A 17,754-nucleotide genomic window follows, 5' to 3' on the forward strand; every position below is an offset into this window, starting at 1 on the left:
CGGAAATAGACGAGCATTTAGCCGCGCTAATAGACGTGCCCGTAATTTCTCTACTAGAGCAACGCCTATAGACACGCTCGCTATTTTGCGCATCTACCAAGCGCGTCTATAGTTGCTTTGTGTTGTTGTGGATGACCAAAAGAAGCAGGCGGTCATCAATGAATTAAAACAAAAATATCCTGACCCGCCAAATTGGGAGTTTAATGAGGATTATATGCGAGAGCGCTTGCTGAAATGATTCTTTAACAAACTTTTGTCAGTCTTAGATGTTTGATATACTTATTCAAACACTTAGCATAAAATGTGACTTACAATGCAACCCATTAGGCTAACCACTCAAGTATGAATTCCTAAATCAATCTTGCTGAAATGATTCTTTAACAAACTTTTGTCAGTCTTAGTTGTTTGATATACTTTTTATACTCATTGAAATCGGTTTTATTTTCAGATATACTAGAGAAAGTGTCAAATTTGAGACTGCTTGGGTGAAAAATTGTATTATCATACATTTGTGAGCATTTTGTAATTACGTGTAATGGGTTTTTGTACTCCTTTTATTTTTATAAAATAGTCTTATGACTCTACCTTAAGCTCAAGATAGGGAATTGTCAAAGACACATTTACACCAAGTTGTTTTTTTTGCCAAAATATTAAAAGGACACTTTTATGTCCTGTTATGCTACCAAACTAGTGATAAAGTCCCTTTATTAGGTTGTTCTTAGAAAGCTTGATGTCGATGCAAATGAAGAGAGCATTATAAGGAGGTTAACCAAGCACAAGAGGTATTTGGAAACTCAAGTCAAACCCATAGAGTAATAAGCAATACCTCAATATGGGGAAGAGGGAGTACAAATAAGCACCCCTCCACCCCCCTCTTCCCCTTGCCCCGCCGCCCCCGGCGCTGGCTTTGTCAAATCCTAACAACAATTGAAAGGAAAACATGAGTACACGACCCTAAAGCCTCTTGTCGTTGAACGGAGAAAAAGAGAGCGAGAGAAAGAGAGAGGGAGAGAGAGAGAGAAAGAGATAGAAAGATCGATAGATAGATAGAGAGAGAGAGAGCTGGCGGGGGTGCTACGCCAGGCTTTTTCGGTCGCATCACGGTTGGCTGATACGCTACGATTGCAATGAGTCAACAAAAGCAAAAGATCGTCGTCCAACATCCGCCAGCACAGGACGCCAAGATCGGCAACGACGGAGCTATCGAGGCAACAAGTCGTAAAAGATCGGCTTAGATGCTTGCTGTTGATCATCTTATCCTTATTCCTAATTATCTAACTTATCTGCTTCTTATATCTTCTTTTTAACCATTTCAATTCGTCGTCTTCTTCTTCGTGTAAGCTCTCTCTCGGCCTCCTCATCCGCTTCCCACCAGCTTGTCAATCCAGCTATGGCGCCTCCTCCTCCTTTCTACTACCTCCTCCTCCTCTCCTTCTTCCTTTCCTTTGCTTCCTCCTCCCTCTCCTCTCCTTCATCCTCCCTCCCTCGCCGCCAAATGCTCTCCAATGGCTTGGGCCTCACTCCTCAAATGGGGTATTTCTCCTCCCTTCCCATCTCCGTCCTGCTTTTTCCTGTCTTCTATTCCGTTGAGCGTCCATTACAACATGTGCCCGTCCCTTGGCATGCCTTTATAATCGATTTTGAGAACCAAACGCCTTTGCCTCTCCTCACATTTTTATTGCACCTGCAGATGGAATAGTTGGAACCACTTCGGTTGCCAAATCGATGAGCAAATCATCCGCAATACTGGTACGTTTGCCTCCCTTCAGGACGTAAACGCAATTCTGGACGTTAAATAGAAGCTTTGTACATGGAAGTATAATGAAATGACTCCGCGCCGTCGGAAAATATATCTTTTTGCTTGTTCACATTGCACCAAACTTATGTTGCGGCAGAAACCAAGTCCAGAATCGATTTACAACTTCATCTTCGTCCCTGCATTCATTCGAATTGATGAATTCAATCTTTAGTTATGTTGAGACTCTGTATCTTACTAGATGGTCGATTACAAGCGCATCCTTTTACGTGTTATGCTTGCAGCCGACGCGATGGTTTCAACAGGGCTGGCTGCACTAGGGTACAAGTACGTGAACATAGGTAAGCTGCTTGACTGCGATTCTACACTGTCGATTGTGTCGAAATGTTTTAGTATATCCAGAATGCACGGAATCACAAAATACATTTCTGCATTTCGGGTCACCGGTGCACGTTACGGATGCATTTCATAATCTCTCAGCGTTCGACAGTTGTATAGAATTTATGGAGCATTGAGTTGTTATTGATCCTTTAACATTGAACAGATGATTGCTGGGCGGAACTGAGCCGTGACAGCCAGGTGAGTAACTCAATATTGCAGGTACGCGAGAAACTCAACCGAAAGTCTCGCCATAATTCTTCTCAAAACTTATTGCGAAACTTAACGAATGGTCGCACAGGGTAATCTGCAAGCAAGACGTTCCACGTTCCCGTCTGGCATCAGCGCTCTTGCGGATTACGTGCACGCGAAAGGCTTAAAGCTAGGGATTTACTCGGACGCAGGGTCAGTTGCTAACTTTTTCCAAGTTTGTACTGTATCCATCTCCCCTATTCGCATTACGTGGAGTTCGGTGCATCACAGATTCATGAAATCCGATTACGCATTGGTACAATGTGACTGAAGTCTGAACGAGATCGTTGTCTCTCAGATAATTTATCGATTTGATCTCGCGAGACTGATATTGCGTTAATTCCGCAGCTACAAAACTTGTCAAGGCCAACCTGCTTCGCTTGGGCATGAACAACAGGACGCCGCAACGTTTGCTTCTTGGGTACGTCGGTCCTGCTGTGCTGAGATTCTTAAATCTAACCTGCATTGCAATTTTAGACTATCGAGCTGAGCAAATGTTCCAAATTCGAATGTATGGTTTTTCGTTGCTTGTCTCACGCGCGAAATGCGCAGGGAATCGACTATTTGAAGTACGATAATTGCAACAACGATGGATCATCGCCCGAAACGAGGTTGGCAGTCCCTGTCTTACGACATTCTATTTTCCGGGGGGCGATGCCGATTACATGGCAAAGTCTTTGCTGTTACTTTTCTCATTCTGCTCCTTGCAGGTACCCGGTAATGCGAGATGCCCTGTTGAGCACCCAGCGTCCCATCTTTTTCTCCCTCTGCGAGTGGTGAGCACTGAGTCTGAAACGTCCCGCCCCGCTTATATTTTTTAATCAGACGAGCCGTGCACGCGGAGTTTTGACAATGTATCCGTGGATTTTACCCCTGTCCCCTTTTGTTGATACCAGGGGACAAGACAATCCAGCCACCTGGGCTCCCAAAGTCGGAAACAGCTGGAGAACCACTGGCGATATCAGCGACAATTGGGCAAGGTGAACGGAATCCATGGTTAAAAATTGTCACCGGTCCGTTAGCCCAAACTTATACCATGGTTGTGTGGATATGGCAGTATGACATCCCGAGCCGATTTCAACAATGTCTGGGCTTCGTATGCCGGGCCTGGCGGATGGAACGGTGATGTCCGGACTCCGAACACTTTCTTGCCGAAGCATCAGCTTTTTCTTTCGCGTCGGCAAGAGAAATATTTTTCATCATGTCCAGCTAACAATCAATCCGGCTTCTGCAGACCCGGACATGCTAGAGGTGGGAAACGGAGGCATGACGACGGAAGAATACCGGTCGCACTTCAGCATATGGGCAATAATGAAGGTTTCCAGACTACTCTCAGCTCGTTTTCGCTTTCGATTGATCGCATTTGTGCTAGCTAGATGCTCTCATGGGGCAATCAAATATGTATGCCAATGCTTCTAACACGTAGTCGCTTGGTTGTGTGTCTCATTCAGGCTCCGCTTCTCATCGGTTGTGATGTTACAAACATCGGAAGCGACAATCTCGCGATATTAAGCAATCCCGAGGTTATTTCTGTGAACCAAGGTCAGTAGTTATATTAGGCAAATCTCGACGTCTTTGAGGGATAGTTTGCAGATGATCTAGGAGGTTTGCTGATCAAATGCTTGGGTTCCTCAATGTGTTAAAAACACAGATTCACTAGGAGTGCAGGGAAAGAAGGTAAATCAGAACGGAAATCTGGAGGTAAGCCGTAACCGATACTATGTGCCTAGAATATGTCGTTTCAAATAATTCTCATTTGCCGGAAGCTGGCTACCACAAATAATGCGAGAGGACGTGAATTGTGGCAAATTTACAGGTATGGTCTGCGCCATTATCAGGGAACAGGGTAGTGGCAGTATTGTGGAATCGTGGAGATTCACCGTCTGTGATCACGGTCCAGTGGTCGGACATGGGTCTAGCGTCCTCGGCAGTGGTACAAGTTCGCGATTTGTGGGAGGTAAGATCCACGCTTTGGGCTCATTTCAACGGAGGGCATTGTAGTGGTTCACCAGAGAATTCCCGTCTGCACCACAGTAGCCTTTCTGCTTAAACGCGCCATCAGATTAACTCATGTGTCGTGATAAGCATTTGCGTTTTCTTGCAGGAACAAGATTTGTCGACGAGCTATCAGGGCTGCTTGAGCGCGCAAGTAGGAGCACACAGCGTCAAGATGTTCATTCTCAAGCCCTCCAGCTAATGTCAAAAGTGGATCAATCCCAGCCGACTATATAATTGTGACATGTTATTCAGATCCGTCGATAAGTTCCGAAGCAGAAGTCCGGTAGATTAAATTAGGCATGGCCTTCTACAACACGCGCGCGTAGTTGCCGGGAATCTTCAACAAGACTAAGAAAATTTGTTGCCAAACCCACAACAAATTTCGTGGTAGGCAGTGAGGTTGTCAACCAATCAATGGCAGCTGCAGCATCGCAATCTCTATCGTTATTCTAACGCTTCAGGCGATCAACGCCGGAATAATTCTGTTGTGACAGATGTCCAAATGTAAATGTTTTTGTCTTCCCTTAGGCCAATCTTTCCTTCAAAACAAAGGCGTGTGTTAATGTGATTGGTTGGGTGCCAAAATGTGTATCTTAAATCTACAATTCAAAGTTCAGCCTCACAATTTGCCTTTTAAGTTTGCAAATTTCTTTAAGTATTTCGAAATCACTCACCCACCCACCCACCCTTTAATTTGGCCTGTCATAGCATACTATAGAATCTGGACATGTTGTAGGACCACTAGGGTGCCAGTCCATCCGCATAAGGAGTGAGTTACAATATTGTTGTGAAGATCCAAAACCCATGTAGGTGCCTTGTTATTCATGCATTCTTGAGTTCTTTTGGAAACACTAGAAAAATCATATGGTTCCTCAAGCTTTATATTTTTGTAACTTTTTATGTGGACATGGCAATGGAAGATTAAGGGGAAAATCTAATCAAAATTCACATTACCATGTAGAGATAACAAGTTCATCCTTATTTGCTATGGGCTTTAAATAAAGTCCGCTTTATTCTAGGGTAAAACTAATGAAGATGACTTTGTTGTAAAAGAACACAAGTCATATAACAAGAGTGAATGTCGGCAACAATGACAAGTCTCGCTAACTATGATTAAAAAAAGTTGTTCGAGACTTTGCATAAGACTTCAAGTGCCCTCATCTACCTTAAGAATCATCGCCAAAAATTAATAGTGTAATAGGAAATTTTATCCAAAAGTTGTATTGTTGATGAATCTTGGTTTACTATAGTTTTGATCCGCTAGAACCTTAATCACTAATGAATGTTGATTTAACACATAGATTACATCTGCCAAGAAAATGCTTACCTATGATCGGAGAAAATATTCTAAAAACATAGAATAAGAAAACATACCTGTTAAGCCTTAAAAAATAATCTAAAAATGCAACAAATGTTGATGCCTTTACATTGCTAATGCATTTGAGGATGGATACAATATTAATTGCTCATAAGTAAGTAAGATAGATAGGGTCCTCACATAAATCAAAGGTTATCTTATGAAAGGGTTTAGTACATACATCGTCAGTGTGATGGTGCATGGTAGTAGTATTCTCTCATCAAGGGAATACTTGTGATGTAAGGAGTTTAGAGATTTTTCATGATGGAACAACTTCAGTCAAGTTATTTCATTTATGCATTGCATGAGTTTACACTTGGAGATACACCAACGATTGTGCCACCCTTTATAAAGAAGAGGATCACTCTTACATGTGATTGCTTCACGTGAAGATCATCCCTCATAATGTGGGGGATTTTTTGCATGTAGCAATGGGCCACCTATACAAAGGTAATGGACATTGTAATGCTTTAAGTAGTCCTTGTTTGATATCATGATAATAAAGGGTATGCATTGTATCAACGCTCACTATTGGAAGAATCTTAAATGCAAAATGTTAAGCCTACAATAACATGCATAAAGGATTGCTTGTGAACAACTCATTAGGTACCATAAACTTTACAATTAAAATCACGACATTGCAAGCAATGATAACTTTAGTTGGCCGTGACATGTGGCCTCACGAAATTCCCGTCAACAGAAAGGGAAACCCACACGCTGATAAAATATGAAGAGGGGAGAGGAGAAGAGTGGAGATGAGGAGAGAGGGCATAGCTAGAGAGCACACCACAAATGACTAACTATACACTAGATTTAGTTGAAAATGTAGGACATATACTAACCCTTTTAGAGTTAGAGTTAGGGAATCTAACCCTTTCCTTTATAAATACGTATTTCATTAATTTTGGCCTGGTGCACTGTCCAAATTCGTTTTGTGAGATAATTTTGGATAAAACATTTAAAAAAAAGAGGCTCTTATAAAACAAAACATTGAGTCAAAAAGGAACCATGTCTTTTTTACGGTTGTGCATGACACTAAGGCAAAAACGGTGTATAATGCGTGTTGCTTATGCAAAGCATATCCAATGGGAACAATACTTTGCATATGCCTCAACCTATGTGGTGTTGAGTTTCATGCAAAGTGACGTGCCCATGCCATAAGTACTTGTTCGAATAACACACCTAGGAATGCATTTTTGATGGTAGTGCATATCACAAGGATGAAAATGGTGTATACTGTGTAATTGACAATGCAAATCATATACGATGGACATAGTACTTTGAGCACACCTCAACCTAGGTAGTATTAACTTGTGTGCAAAGAGGTGCCCCCATCCGATAAGCACTTGTTCGAATAACACACCTAGGACCATGTTTTTTGACGGTTGTGCATGACACTGGGGCAAAAACAGTATTTAATGCTCCCTCGACCATGCAAAGCATATTCGATGGGCACAATACTTTGCATGCTCCTTCAAAGTGGGGGTATTGAGTTGTATGCAAAGTGATACACCCATACGATAAGCACTTGGTCGGATAACACACCTAAAAGTGTGTTTTTTAATAGTTGTGCATGACACAAAGGCACAAACTATGTTTTATGCGTGATATACCATGCAGAGCATTTGCGATGGACACAGTACTTTGCATGTGCCTCAATCTAGGTGAAATTGACTTACATGCAAAGTGGCGTGTCCATTCGATAAGTACTTGATCAGATAACATACCTAGCGATGTGCATGACGCTAAGGTAAAAATGGTATTTAATGCTCGATCGACCATGCAAAGCATATTCAATGGACATAATACTTTGCATGTGCCTCAAATGTAGTGGTATTGAGTTGCATGCAAAGTGTTACTCCCATCCGATAAGCACTTGGTCAGATAACACACCTAAAAGCATGTTTTTTTAGGGTTGTGCATGACACTGAGGCACAAACGGTGTATAATGAATGATCAATATACCATCAAAACATATCCAATGGGCACAATACTTTGCACGTGCCTCAAAATAGGTGTTATTGAGCTGCATGTAAAGTGGTGTGTCCATCCGATAAGTACTTGATCGGATAACACACCCAGGAGCGTGTTTCATTACGAATGTGCTTCACTAAGGCAAAGACGGTATTTAATGCTCAATCGACCATGCAATGCATATCCGATGGGCTCAATACTTTACCTGCACCTCAACCTAGGTGGTATTGTCTTGTTTGCAAAGAGACACACCCATCCGATAAGTACTTGGTCATATAACACACCTAGCAGCGTGTTTTTTTACGGATGTGCATAACGCTAGAGGAAAAACAGTGTATAATGCGTGATCGACCATGGAAAGCATATCTGATGGGAATAATACTTTGCAAACACCTCAAACTAGTTAAACTTGACTTGCGTTCAAAGTGGAGCCCCCATCCGATAAGTACGTTTGAATAACACCCCTAGGACCGTGTTTTTTTATGGTTGTGCATCACACTAAGGCAAAAACGGTATTTTATGCTTGATCGACAATGCAAAGCATATTATATGGACACAATACTTTGCACACACCTTAAACTAGGTGGAATTGACTTGCATGCAAAGTGGCATGCCCATCCCATTGGTACTTGTACAAATAACACATCTAGGAGCGTGTTTTTTTACGGTTGTGCATGACACTAAGGCAAAAACTGTGTATAATGCATGATTGCCTATGCAAAGAATATCCGATTGGCACAATACTTTGCATATGCCTCAAACTATGTGGTGTTGAGTTTCATGCAAAGTGACGTGCCCATACCATAAGAACTTCTTCGGATAACATACCTAAGAGCGCATTTTTTAACCGTAGTGTGGTGTATAATGCGTGATTGACAATGCAAATCATATCAGATGGGCACAATACTTTGTGCACAACTCAACCTAGGTGGTATTGACTTGTGTGCAAAGAGGTGCCCCCATCCGATAAGCACTTGTTTGAATAACACACCTAGGTTTGTGTTTTTTGACAGTTGTGCATGACACTAAGGCAAAAACGGTATTTAATGCTCCCTTGACCATGAAAAGAATATCCGATGGGCACAATACTTTTCATGGACCTCAAGAGAGGTGGTATTCATGAGTTTCATGCAAAGTGGTACACCCATCCAATAAGCACTTGGTCGGAAAACACACGTAAAAGCATGTTTTTTAATGGTTGTGCATGATACTGAGGCACAAACGGTGTTAAATGCATGATATACCATGCAAAGCATATCCGATGTGCACAATACTTTGAACTCACCTCAACCTAGGTGTTATTGAGTTGCATGCAAAGTGGCATGTCCATCCAATTAGTACTTGATCGGATAACACACCTAGGACGGTGTTTTCTTACAAATATGCTTAACACTAAGGCAAAAACGGTATTTAATGTTCAATCAACCATGAAATGCATATTTTACGGCCACAATACTTTACATGCACCTCAACCTAGGTGGTATTGACTTGTTTGCAAAGAGGCACATCCATCCGATAAGTACTTGTTCGGATAACACACCAAAGAGCGTGTTTTTTTACGGATGTGCATAATACTAGGGGAAAAACGGGGTATAATGCGTGATCAACCATGGAAAGCATATCCGATAGGCACAATAATTTGCATGCAACTCAACCTAGTTAAACTTGACTTGCATGCAAAGTGGATCCCCCATCCGATAAGTACTTGTTTGAATAACACCCCTAGAACCATGTTTTTTTATGGTTGTGCATCACACTAATGCAAAAACGGTGTTTTATGCTTGATCGACAATCCAAAGCATATCCGATGGGCACAATACTTTACACACACCTTTAAATTGGTGGAATAGACTTACATGCAAAGTGGCACTCTCATCCCATAATCACTTGTTCGAATAACACACGTAGGACTGTATTTTTTTACGGTTGTGCATGACACTAAGGCAAAAATGGTGTATAATGCATGATTGCCTATGCAAATCATATCTGGTGGGCACAATACTTTTCATATGACTCAACCTATGTGGTGTGAAGTTTCATGCAAAATGATGCGCCCATACCATAAGTACTTGTTCGAATAACACACCTAGGAGCGCGTTTTTTGACGGTAGTGCATATCATAAGGATAAAAATGGTGTATAATGCGTGATTGACAATGCAAATCATATCCGATGTGCACAATACTTTGATGCACCTCTACCTAGGTGGTATTGACTTGTGTGCAAAGAGGTTCCCCCATCTGATAAGCACTTCTTTAAATAACACACCTAGGACCGTGTTTTTTGACGGTTGTGCATGACACTAAGGCAAAAATGGTATTTAATGCTCCCTCGACCATGGCAAGCATATTTGATGGGCAGAATACTTTGCATGTGCCTCAAGAACGGTGGTATTGAGTTGCATGCAAAGTGGTACACCCATCTGATAAGTACTTGGTTGGATGACACACCTAAAAGCATGTTTTTTTATGGTTATGCATGACACTGAGGCACAAATGGTGTTTAGTGTGTGATATACTATGCAAAGCTTAGCCGATGGGCACAATAATTTGCACACACTTCAACCTAGGTGTTATTAAGTTGCATGCAAAGTGGCGTGTCCATCTGATGAGTACTTGATCGGATAACTTCTCCCACCAATAAATTAAGTACTAATTAAAATTATGATAAATGAGTAGATTATTAAAAAGAGACTAATTAATATTTATGTAATTGTTGCTACTGCAGAGCCTGCTTGCAAAGGACTCTCACAAAGGAGATGGCTATAGATTTTATTCCAGGGATGGATGTGATTTTATGTAGCAAAAGAGAAGTAGTTGCATTTGCTACAATCCATGATAGTGATCCCAATTCAGTTTGCCAATTTCGAAGACTTGGCAAAGATAAGGTGGCAGTTACTATATCAAAGATTCTTAGTGCACATGTTGAGCTAAAGTATAAATATGGAGATATGGAAACACTTGGAGATGTTATGCCCTACAATACATCCAACAAATCATTTATAGCATGGGACAGAGACGAGACTTATGCAATAGACATTATCAAGAATACAAAGTGCACCACCTTGGATTTTACTATAGGGGACTTTTTACAAATGAGATCATTTGCAAATAAGAATGTAGCAGAAGGTGAAGTATTGGGATTTGAACAAGTGGAGGAATGGTCATTTGCACAGATGGGGATTCTAAAAGTCACTGATGATGGTATGGTTGATAACATAACATCCTTATGTGATCCCTACTAGGAGGTAGGCAAGAATATGAGATGGAGCATGCAATTTTTAAACATGAGAAAGAGGCACATGGTTTCAATGATAAAGACAAGGTATACTACAATATCAAAGGACCTAAAAAGCATGCCCATGTGCCAAGCTCTATCACTTCAAACGTGGATGATTTCAATGTACTCAATTATAGAAGTGACATCTTATCTGGAGTGGATGAGTTCATCGGTTCTGAGAAACAAAAAGATTTTAGAAGTGAAGCCTTATCTGGGGTGGATGAATTCTTGCACAATGAGAAGGGCAAAGGTTTTAATAGCGATGTCTTGTCAAGTGTGGATGAGTTCATGCATATTAACAAACCCGGTTTCAATCAAGCTTGTGGATTTGTGAAAGCCATGCAAGTTGTCCCAATGAGCGATGTTCTCTCAAGAGTGGAAGAGTTTCAAGGTTCTCAATACTCTTGTAGAATATTGAATTCATTGAATGGTCCTAAGAGTATGTTAAAAACGAGGATGAGATTAATAGAGGATTATTTAGTATTTAACTTGATTGTGATATGGCCAAGGATGCAACAACCAATCATGGATGCTTGGTTACAAACAAATGTGAGGAGAAGAAGTGCATAAATACAAATAACAATGTGCACGAGGAATGAGAAGAGAAAGCAAATCCAGACAGATCCACAAAAGCAACCAAAGACGAAGAGAGTAATGAAGGAGGAGAAAATGTTAAATGCATTGGGATATCTATGTTGCAAGCAAAGATGTATGCACTTTATTGATCTTGCAGACATCAAGGAATGTAGAGGACACGTGTGGCAAAGAAGAGGAAGCGAAAGAAATCAATACCTTCTCACAGGTCTCTCTTGCTTTCTTCAGAATGGCAATAAAAGGCTAAGTTCAAGACAAAAGGAAAAACCTCTCGTAAATGGAAAAAGATTTGCAATAAGGCATATCGCAATATTACTGGATTATCCCATGGTACATATTGGGATTTAGTCACCAAGGCAAAGGGCGGTAAAAAATTTAGCATTCATGGTAATAGAGGAAGGTCCAAATCAAGAATCTCAACTATTAGGGAAGTAGCAATTTTGCAAGACTTCATACATGAAAATGCTTTACCTCAACCCCATATATCTACCAAAATCCCTAACAGTGATGCGATCACTGAAATGCACCTTCCAATGGGCTTGACAAAGCTCAAAGTATTTGACTCTATTGCAAAAAAGCAAAGGCAAAGAGGGGGCGCCGTGGCTTCTTCTCATACTTTGTATACTCTTTGGAAGAAAAACTTTGGATATGTTAAAATCCCAAAGAGGCAAAAAATGTCAAAGTGCAATGTCTGTGATGATTTAAAGTGAGCGATTGAGAGTGCAAGATATCCAAATCAAAGGGAATTATACAAAAAAAACTAAAAATCTCATCATGACCTTATTTGACATTCCAGACAAAAATATGCATTTTGGAAGGAGCAAGCTATTTCGGATAACGATGACTACATGTGCCTTATTGTAGATGGCATGGATCAGAATACAACATTGCCTTGTTTCGTTGCCACTCCACCTAAATTATAAGGAAAGCACTTTCTAAAGACACATTTATGTGGAGTGTTAGTGCATGGAATTAAGTTTTTTGTAGATATATGGATTGATTCCTTACATCTACATTTGAGCAATCACGTTGTAACATCTATTATGAAGGCAATTCGCAATGTACATGCAAAAAAAGGTTGCCTACCACCGACTTTGAGAATACAAGCTGAAAATTGTTGGCAAGAAAATAAGAATGTACTCATGTTTGCATTCTGCTCAATGCTAGTTGCTCATCGAATCTTCAATGAGGTTGAATGTGGATTTTTGTATGTTGGGCATACACATGAGGATATCAATCACGTCTTTAGCACAGTCTCAAGAGAGCTTAAATGCAAGGATGTGGAGACAATAGATGACTTGGTAAGAAGATGTGGGAGGCAAGTTGGAGGTCATAAGGAAAGTACGGTATGTGAGAGGCTCAAAAGAATGTATGATTGGAAGAGCTTCATTCTACCTTTCATACAAACAGGTGGTGATGCATTGACAGGTCATACCAATCCACACTACTTTCATTTTTTTTAAAAAGATGAAAGACTCGTAATGCAATGGAAATAGTATTCTCATGATACAAAATGGGAACTAAAGAACCTTACAATCTCTTAACTTCAATTCCCAACAAGGAAAGGTATCCAACATGGGCTCCTATAAAAGAATTCAATGAGAGGTCTAATTGTGAAATAGAAGGACTAAAAGCATTTATTACATACAAAGAGGAAATGCTCCAGAGATATCCTGATTCGAAGCCTACTTGGAGAGAACACACTACCACTGTAATTAACAAGACACGAAAATTAATAAAGGACCTTGAGAGAATGTGAGGCTCAAAGGATGTCAAGGAAGAATGCAATATATTTTGGCCAAATGTTCATAACGATTTGCGCCCAGCTCTAATTAATCTTTGAAAATGAATTTGTATCATTACTCCCACATCCATATTATGGACCGAAGAAGAGGGAGTTTATGCCACAAGTAGATGTAGAGGTTGATTGTTTGATTGTGGTTCAGCCATCAGATGATGAATATGAGAATGTGAAGTTTTGGGTTGCAAAAGTAGTTGATGTGCAAAGAGATGATTAAGGAGAGCTACAACATTTACAGTGGTATGGTATGAGCCAAAGGGCAGGAAGGAGAATATGGATAACAACACATTGTATACTAATTGTGTAATGAAGGAGTGAGTCCCAAATGATGAAGCAGTCTCACAAGTTTTGATGGAGACAATCATAGTGTCTTGGCATTCAAGGGCAAAGAAATCAAAGAAATGCATGGGATATGAGGCAGAAGGAAAAATAAAAATACCACAGCAAAGTATTTTAAGGATGCTCACCTTGGAGGAAGTAGAAGGAGACAACGCAAATGAAGAATGTCCATGTTTAAAGCTTTGTATTGAAGTCCATTGAAGGCTTTTATTTGGGTACTAGGCAAGAAGCCAATTGACAATTATAATCATATATTATTAGACTAGTAGGTGCAACTGTACTGAGTCATCACCTCCTATGTCAAATGAGAGTCAAAATATGCATTGGATGTCACCCAAGGGGCTAAGCTTGGCAAGAAAATAGGGAGTTAATGCAAAAGGCACCTGGCAAGCGACTGTCACATTGAGCAATAAGACAACGGGGAGTCAATGCAGATGGCACGGATTCATCAGGCTCTTTAAGAGCAACAATTTTGTAAACCTTGTTCAATCTATATCATTTTATACAAAGACTCTAGCTGAGAGCAACATCTCTCATTGTAATCATATAATGATAGCTATAATTGCTATTATAATTCTTTGGTTCAATACGAAACTTGGGTCTTATGGCATCATGTCTTTTTTCTATTTATTAAAAGTTTTAAATTTGTGCATATTGCGAGTGACAATGCTATTTACATGATATATTTAAGTCCCCTTTCATGGATTTATAAATTTATCATGTTAAGTAAAATATTAAAAACAATTAAATTAACAAATAACATAGGAATAGCTAGAATTTCTAAAATAGGATTATTTCAAATTCTTGCATGTTAGTGTAAAAGTATAGATTGAAAAAACAAGATTTTTATGTGAATATGATAGTGCCACAAAGTGAACTTTTGATTTGGGAAGAATATTTTCAGAAAGTAAAATTTTGATTTGGGAAGGATATTTTCACAAAGTAAACTTTTCATTTGGGAAGGATTTTTGGGCTTCATCCAAAAACAACAGAAAAAGTCCAAAATTAATGAAATAGGTGTTTATAGCAATCGATTGGGTTAGTGCTATGCACATACGATTGCATGATGTTGAGCATGGTTTCTCAACACTTTCCCTCAAGATCAACATCATGAAGTAGGCCTTCCCTCAAGATGATGATTCTCGGGAATTGAAGAAAGACTAAGCATTACATTCCATCACACCCCTTTAATGGGAATGTCCTTCCTCTGAGTCAAACCAAGAGCTTGTCGGTGTTTCTTGAAAAGCTTTTTACAGAGTGGTTTGGTAAAGATGTCTGCAACATTCTCTCTACTATCACAATGCTACAGTGTGATGTCACCAAGTAACACTCTTTCTCTGATGAAGTGTCCTGGAGTGATATAATGGATTCTTGGCCAATGCTTGAGTCGATTGATTATCACACTATATTGTTGTTGGCTTTGATTCATCAAAGCAGTCTGTTTCTGACAATAGGCTTCTGAGTCATATAGCCTCACATGTACCTATAGTGAGTGCCCGATATCTGCTTTAGTCAAAGACAAAGAAACTATTGGCTATTTATTTGACAACCATGATATAGCACCTTGATCAAGGAAAAATGCATATCCCTATGTCGATCTCCTAGTCTCATGATCTTCGGCATAGTCACTGTCATAGTATCCATGCAACCTTGGATGACTTCCTCTGTATTCTCAAATATATAGGAGATCCGATGAGCTGTCGATAGTACCTATCATTAACTGTAGGCTTGTTTGAATCTTTTCTAAGTTTCAAACTTTGTTCCATGGGAGTGGCTGCAATCTTGCAATCTGCCATATGAAACTTCTTCAAGAGATTATCAACATACTTTAGCTGACTCATGAAGATGCTGTCTGAATCTTTCAAGAATTCAATACCAAGACAATAGTGCATAAGTCCAATATCTTTCATGTCGAACTCTACAGACAAGTCTTGTTTCAACCTTTTGTTGATATCACTAGTGACACTGATGAGCAGATGGAATGTGTACCAGCTCCATGTCAAGAATGCTTTTCTCAATGGTTACCTAGATGAGGAAGTCTACATGCAACAACCAGTAGGTTATGTTGAACCAAGAAAAGAGAATCATGTTTACCATCTCAAGAAAAGTCTCTACGGCTTAAAGAAAGCACCCAAAAGCTGGTACAACTGAATCAACAAGTATTTTGTTGATCTGAGATACATGAAATCCAATGGAGATCATACTCTCTACTATAAAGTTCAAGGGGAAGACATTACTTTTTCACTTTTGTACGTAGATGATCTGATTGTGCCTAGAAGCAAGGATAGTTGGGAATAGCCAAGTGTTGAGAGGAGGAGAAAGAGGGGAGAGACAAACATAATAGTTGCTCCCAAGGAACTGATTCTATTCATAGATCATAGGCATGACCGGTTTCACTGCTGTTGTGAAAACTATGGTTTCTCAGTGTGAGAATCTTGGAAGTGTTCTTGGACTTATAGAGAGCTATGAACATATCCCATGCTTCTTTTGATGTCTTGAATGTGTTGAGTTGTCCTAGCATGACATTTTGCACATTCTACTTGATTAGATGATATGCATACTTGTCTTTCTTATCCCATTCTACCTATGCTCGGGCAATGGTAGGATCTGCTACAGGTGCGGTCACTATTGGTGTAGCTGGAGATCCTACTACTGGAGCTGCGATAGAAGGTGGAGTAGAGCTACTACTGGTTGGATCATCCAATGGTCTAGGTGTAGATCCATCGACATACTCCCATTTGTCTTGAAGTAAATGTTGGTGTAGTTGGAGATCCCGCTGGCATATTCCATTGCTGGTGCTATAACAAGAGGTGGAGTAGAGCTACTGCTGGCTGGGTCGTCCAATGGTCCAAGTGTAGACCCATCAACATACTCCCATTTGTCCTAAAGTATAATAATGGTCTCCATTCTGAAGAGGTGAGTGGGATAGAAGAGGTGCATAGTGACACAAAGAGAGAGCTCAAGTGGCACAAAATCAAAATGTATTGAAATGAAGGAACAACCTCCATTATATAGAGTGGAGAGGAAGGTGTCCTAGATCATAGGCACCTCCCCTACATCAATGGCAGTTAGCCCCTACATCATAGGAATTGGCTAAATCAAAGGAACCTCCCATGTGGGGGCCTTTGTACTTACATCATCATTTATGTCATGGTCTAGACACCTCATACCACTAGGTGTGCTTCACACACACACACACACACACACACACACATGTGACTCCCCTAGATGCACACATGCACCTTATAGGATGCCATGACCAGTTTCATGCGATGTATACAAACATAGCAAATATTCAAGTAATTTTTTCTATTGTACCAAGGATTAATGTATGAGGAAATTGCTTCGACCACTCCAAAGATGAGTATGCAAGGGTAGTTTGAGATGTCCACAAAGCCAAGGTTAAATGTCACTTGCGTAGTGTAAGGAAGCCATAGCAACACAATAGGAAGGCCCATAAAGATCTTGCAAATCAAGAACCAATAATCTAAAAACACAACGAGCATCTGGGCATCCGAAAGTACCGAACACTTGGGCATCTAGAAGTACTAAACAACTGGGTAGCCGGAAGTACCGAACAACCATAAATATAACGAGCATAAGCCACACACGTCTGACAAGAGGCAAGCTGGTGTGGATTAGACACAACTTACATAATCATAGCGGGAATGAAATAGCAACCTTCTTGCATCTGGAAGTACCGAACAACCAAAAATACAACAAGGATAAGCTACACACAAATGACAAGAGGCAAGCTGGTGTGGATTAGACACTGCTTACATAATCATAGTAGGAATAACAACCGGGAAGATGAGCATCTAAGATTACAAAGAACATCTGAAAGTAACTGAGAAAATGAGCATTCGAGAACGGTGATCACGTCCAAATGAGTACTCAATAGTAATCCATATGTGCCACATCCAAATGAGTACTTAATAAATTATCCATATGTGCCATGTCCAAACAAGTACTCAAGAAGTAATCCATATGTGTTCATAACTATTGTCACCTTAAAGACCCACATCCA

General features: G+C 40.2%; 1 protein-coding gene across 1 annotated transcript; it reads left to right on the forward strand.

The window, feature by feature from the left end:
* The first annotated feature begins 1,377 nt into the window (after positions 1 to 1,377).
* On the forward strand, positions 1,378 to 4,675 carry LOC147905534 (alpha-galactosidase-like). Its single transcript, XM_087380460.1, has 15 exons — positions 1,378 to 1,533; positions 1,691 to 1,749; positions 2,041 to 2,097; positions 2,301 to 2,335; positions 2,436 to 2,539; positions 2,735 to 2,807; positions 2,939 to 2,997; positions 3,097 to 3,162; positions 3,283 to 3,366; positions 3,444 to 3,508; positions 3,621 to 3,703; positions 3,838 to 3,928; positions 4,038 to 4,087; positions 4,203 to 4,343; positions 4,491 to 4,675. The coding sequence occupies exons 1-15, from the start codon at positions 1,391 to 1,393 to the stop codon at positions 4,581 to 4,583; spliced, it is 1,203 nt and encodes a 400-aa protein (XP_087236586.1). The 5' UTR covers positions 1,378 to 1,390; the 3' UTR covers positions 4,584 to 4,675.
* The last annotated feature ends 13,079 nt before the right edge of the window (positions 4,676 to 17,754 follow it).

The sequence above is a fragment of the Dipteris shenzhenensis genome, chromosome 1, assembly GCF_047967505.1.
Source record: "Dipteris shenzhenensis isolate YYH24624 ecotype China chromosome 1, Dip_SZ_1.0, whole genome shotgun sequence".
Taxonomy (NCBI): Eukaryota; Viridiplantae; Streptophyta; class Polypodiopsida; order Gleicheniales; family Dipteridaceae; genus Dipteris; species Dipteris shenzhenensis.

Coding starts and splice junctions, on each gene's coding strand:
- LOC147905534 (XM_087380460.1), top strand. CDS start 1,391: ATGGCGCCTCCTCCTCCTTTCTACTACCTCCTCCTCCTCTCCTTCTTC. Junction 2,336..2,435: donor AACTGAGCCGTGACAGCCAG/GTGAGTAACTCA, acceptor ATGGTCGCACAG/GGTAATCTGCAAGCAAGACG. Junction 4,344..4,490: donor AAGTTCGCGATTTGTGGGAG/GTAAGATCCACG, acceptor GTTTTCTTGCAG/GAACAAGATTTGTCGACGAG.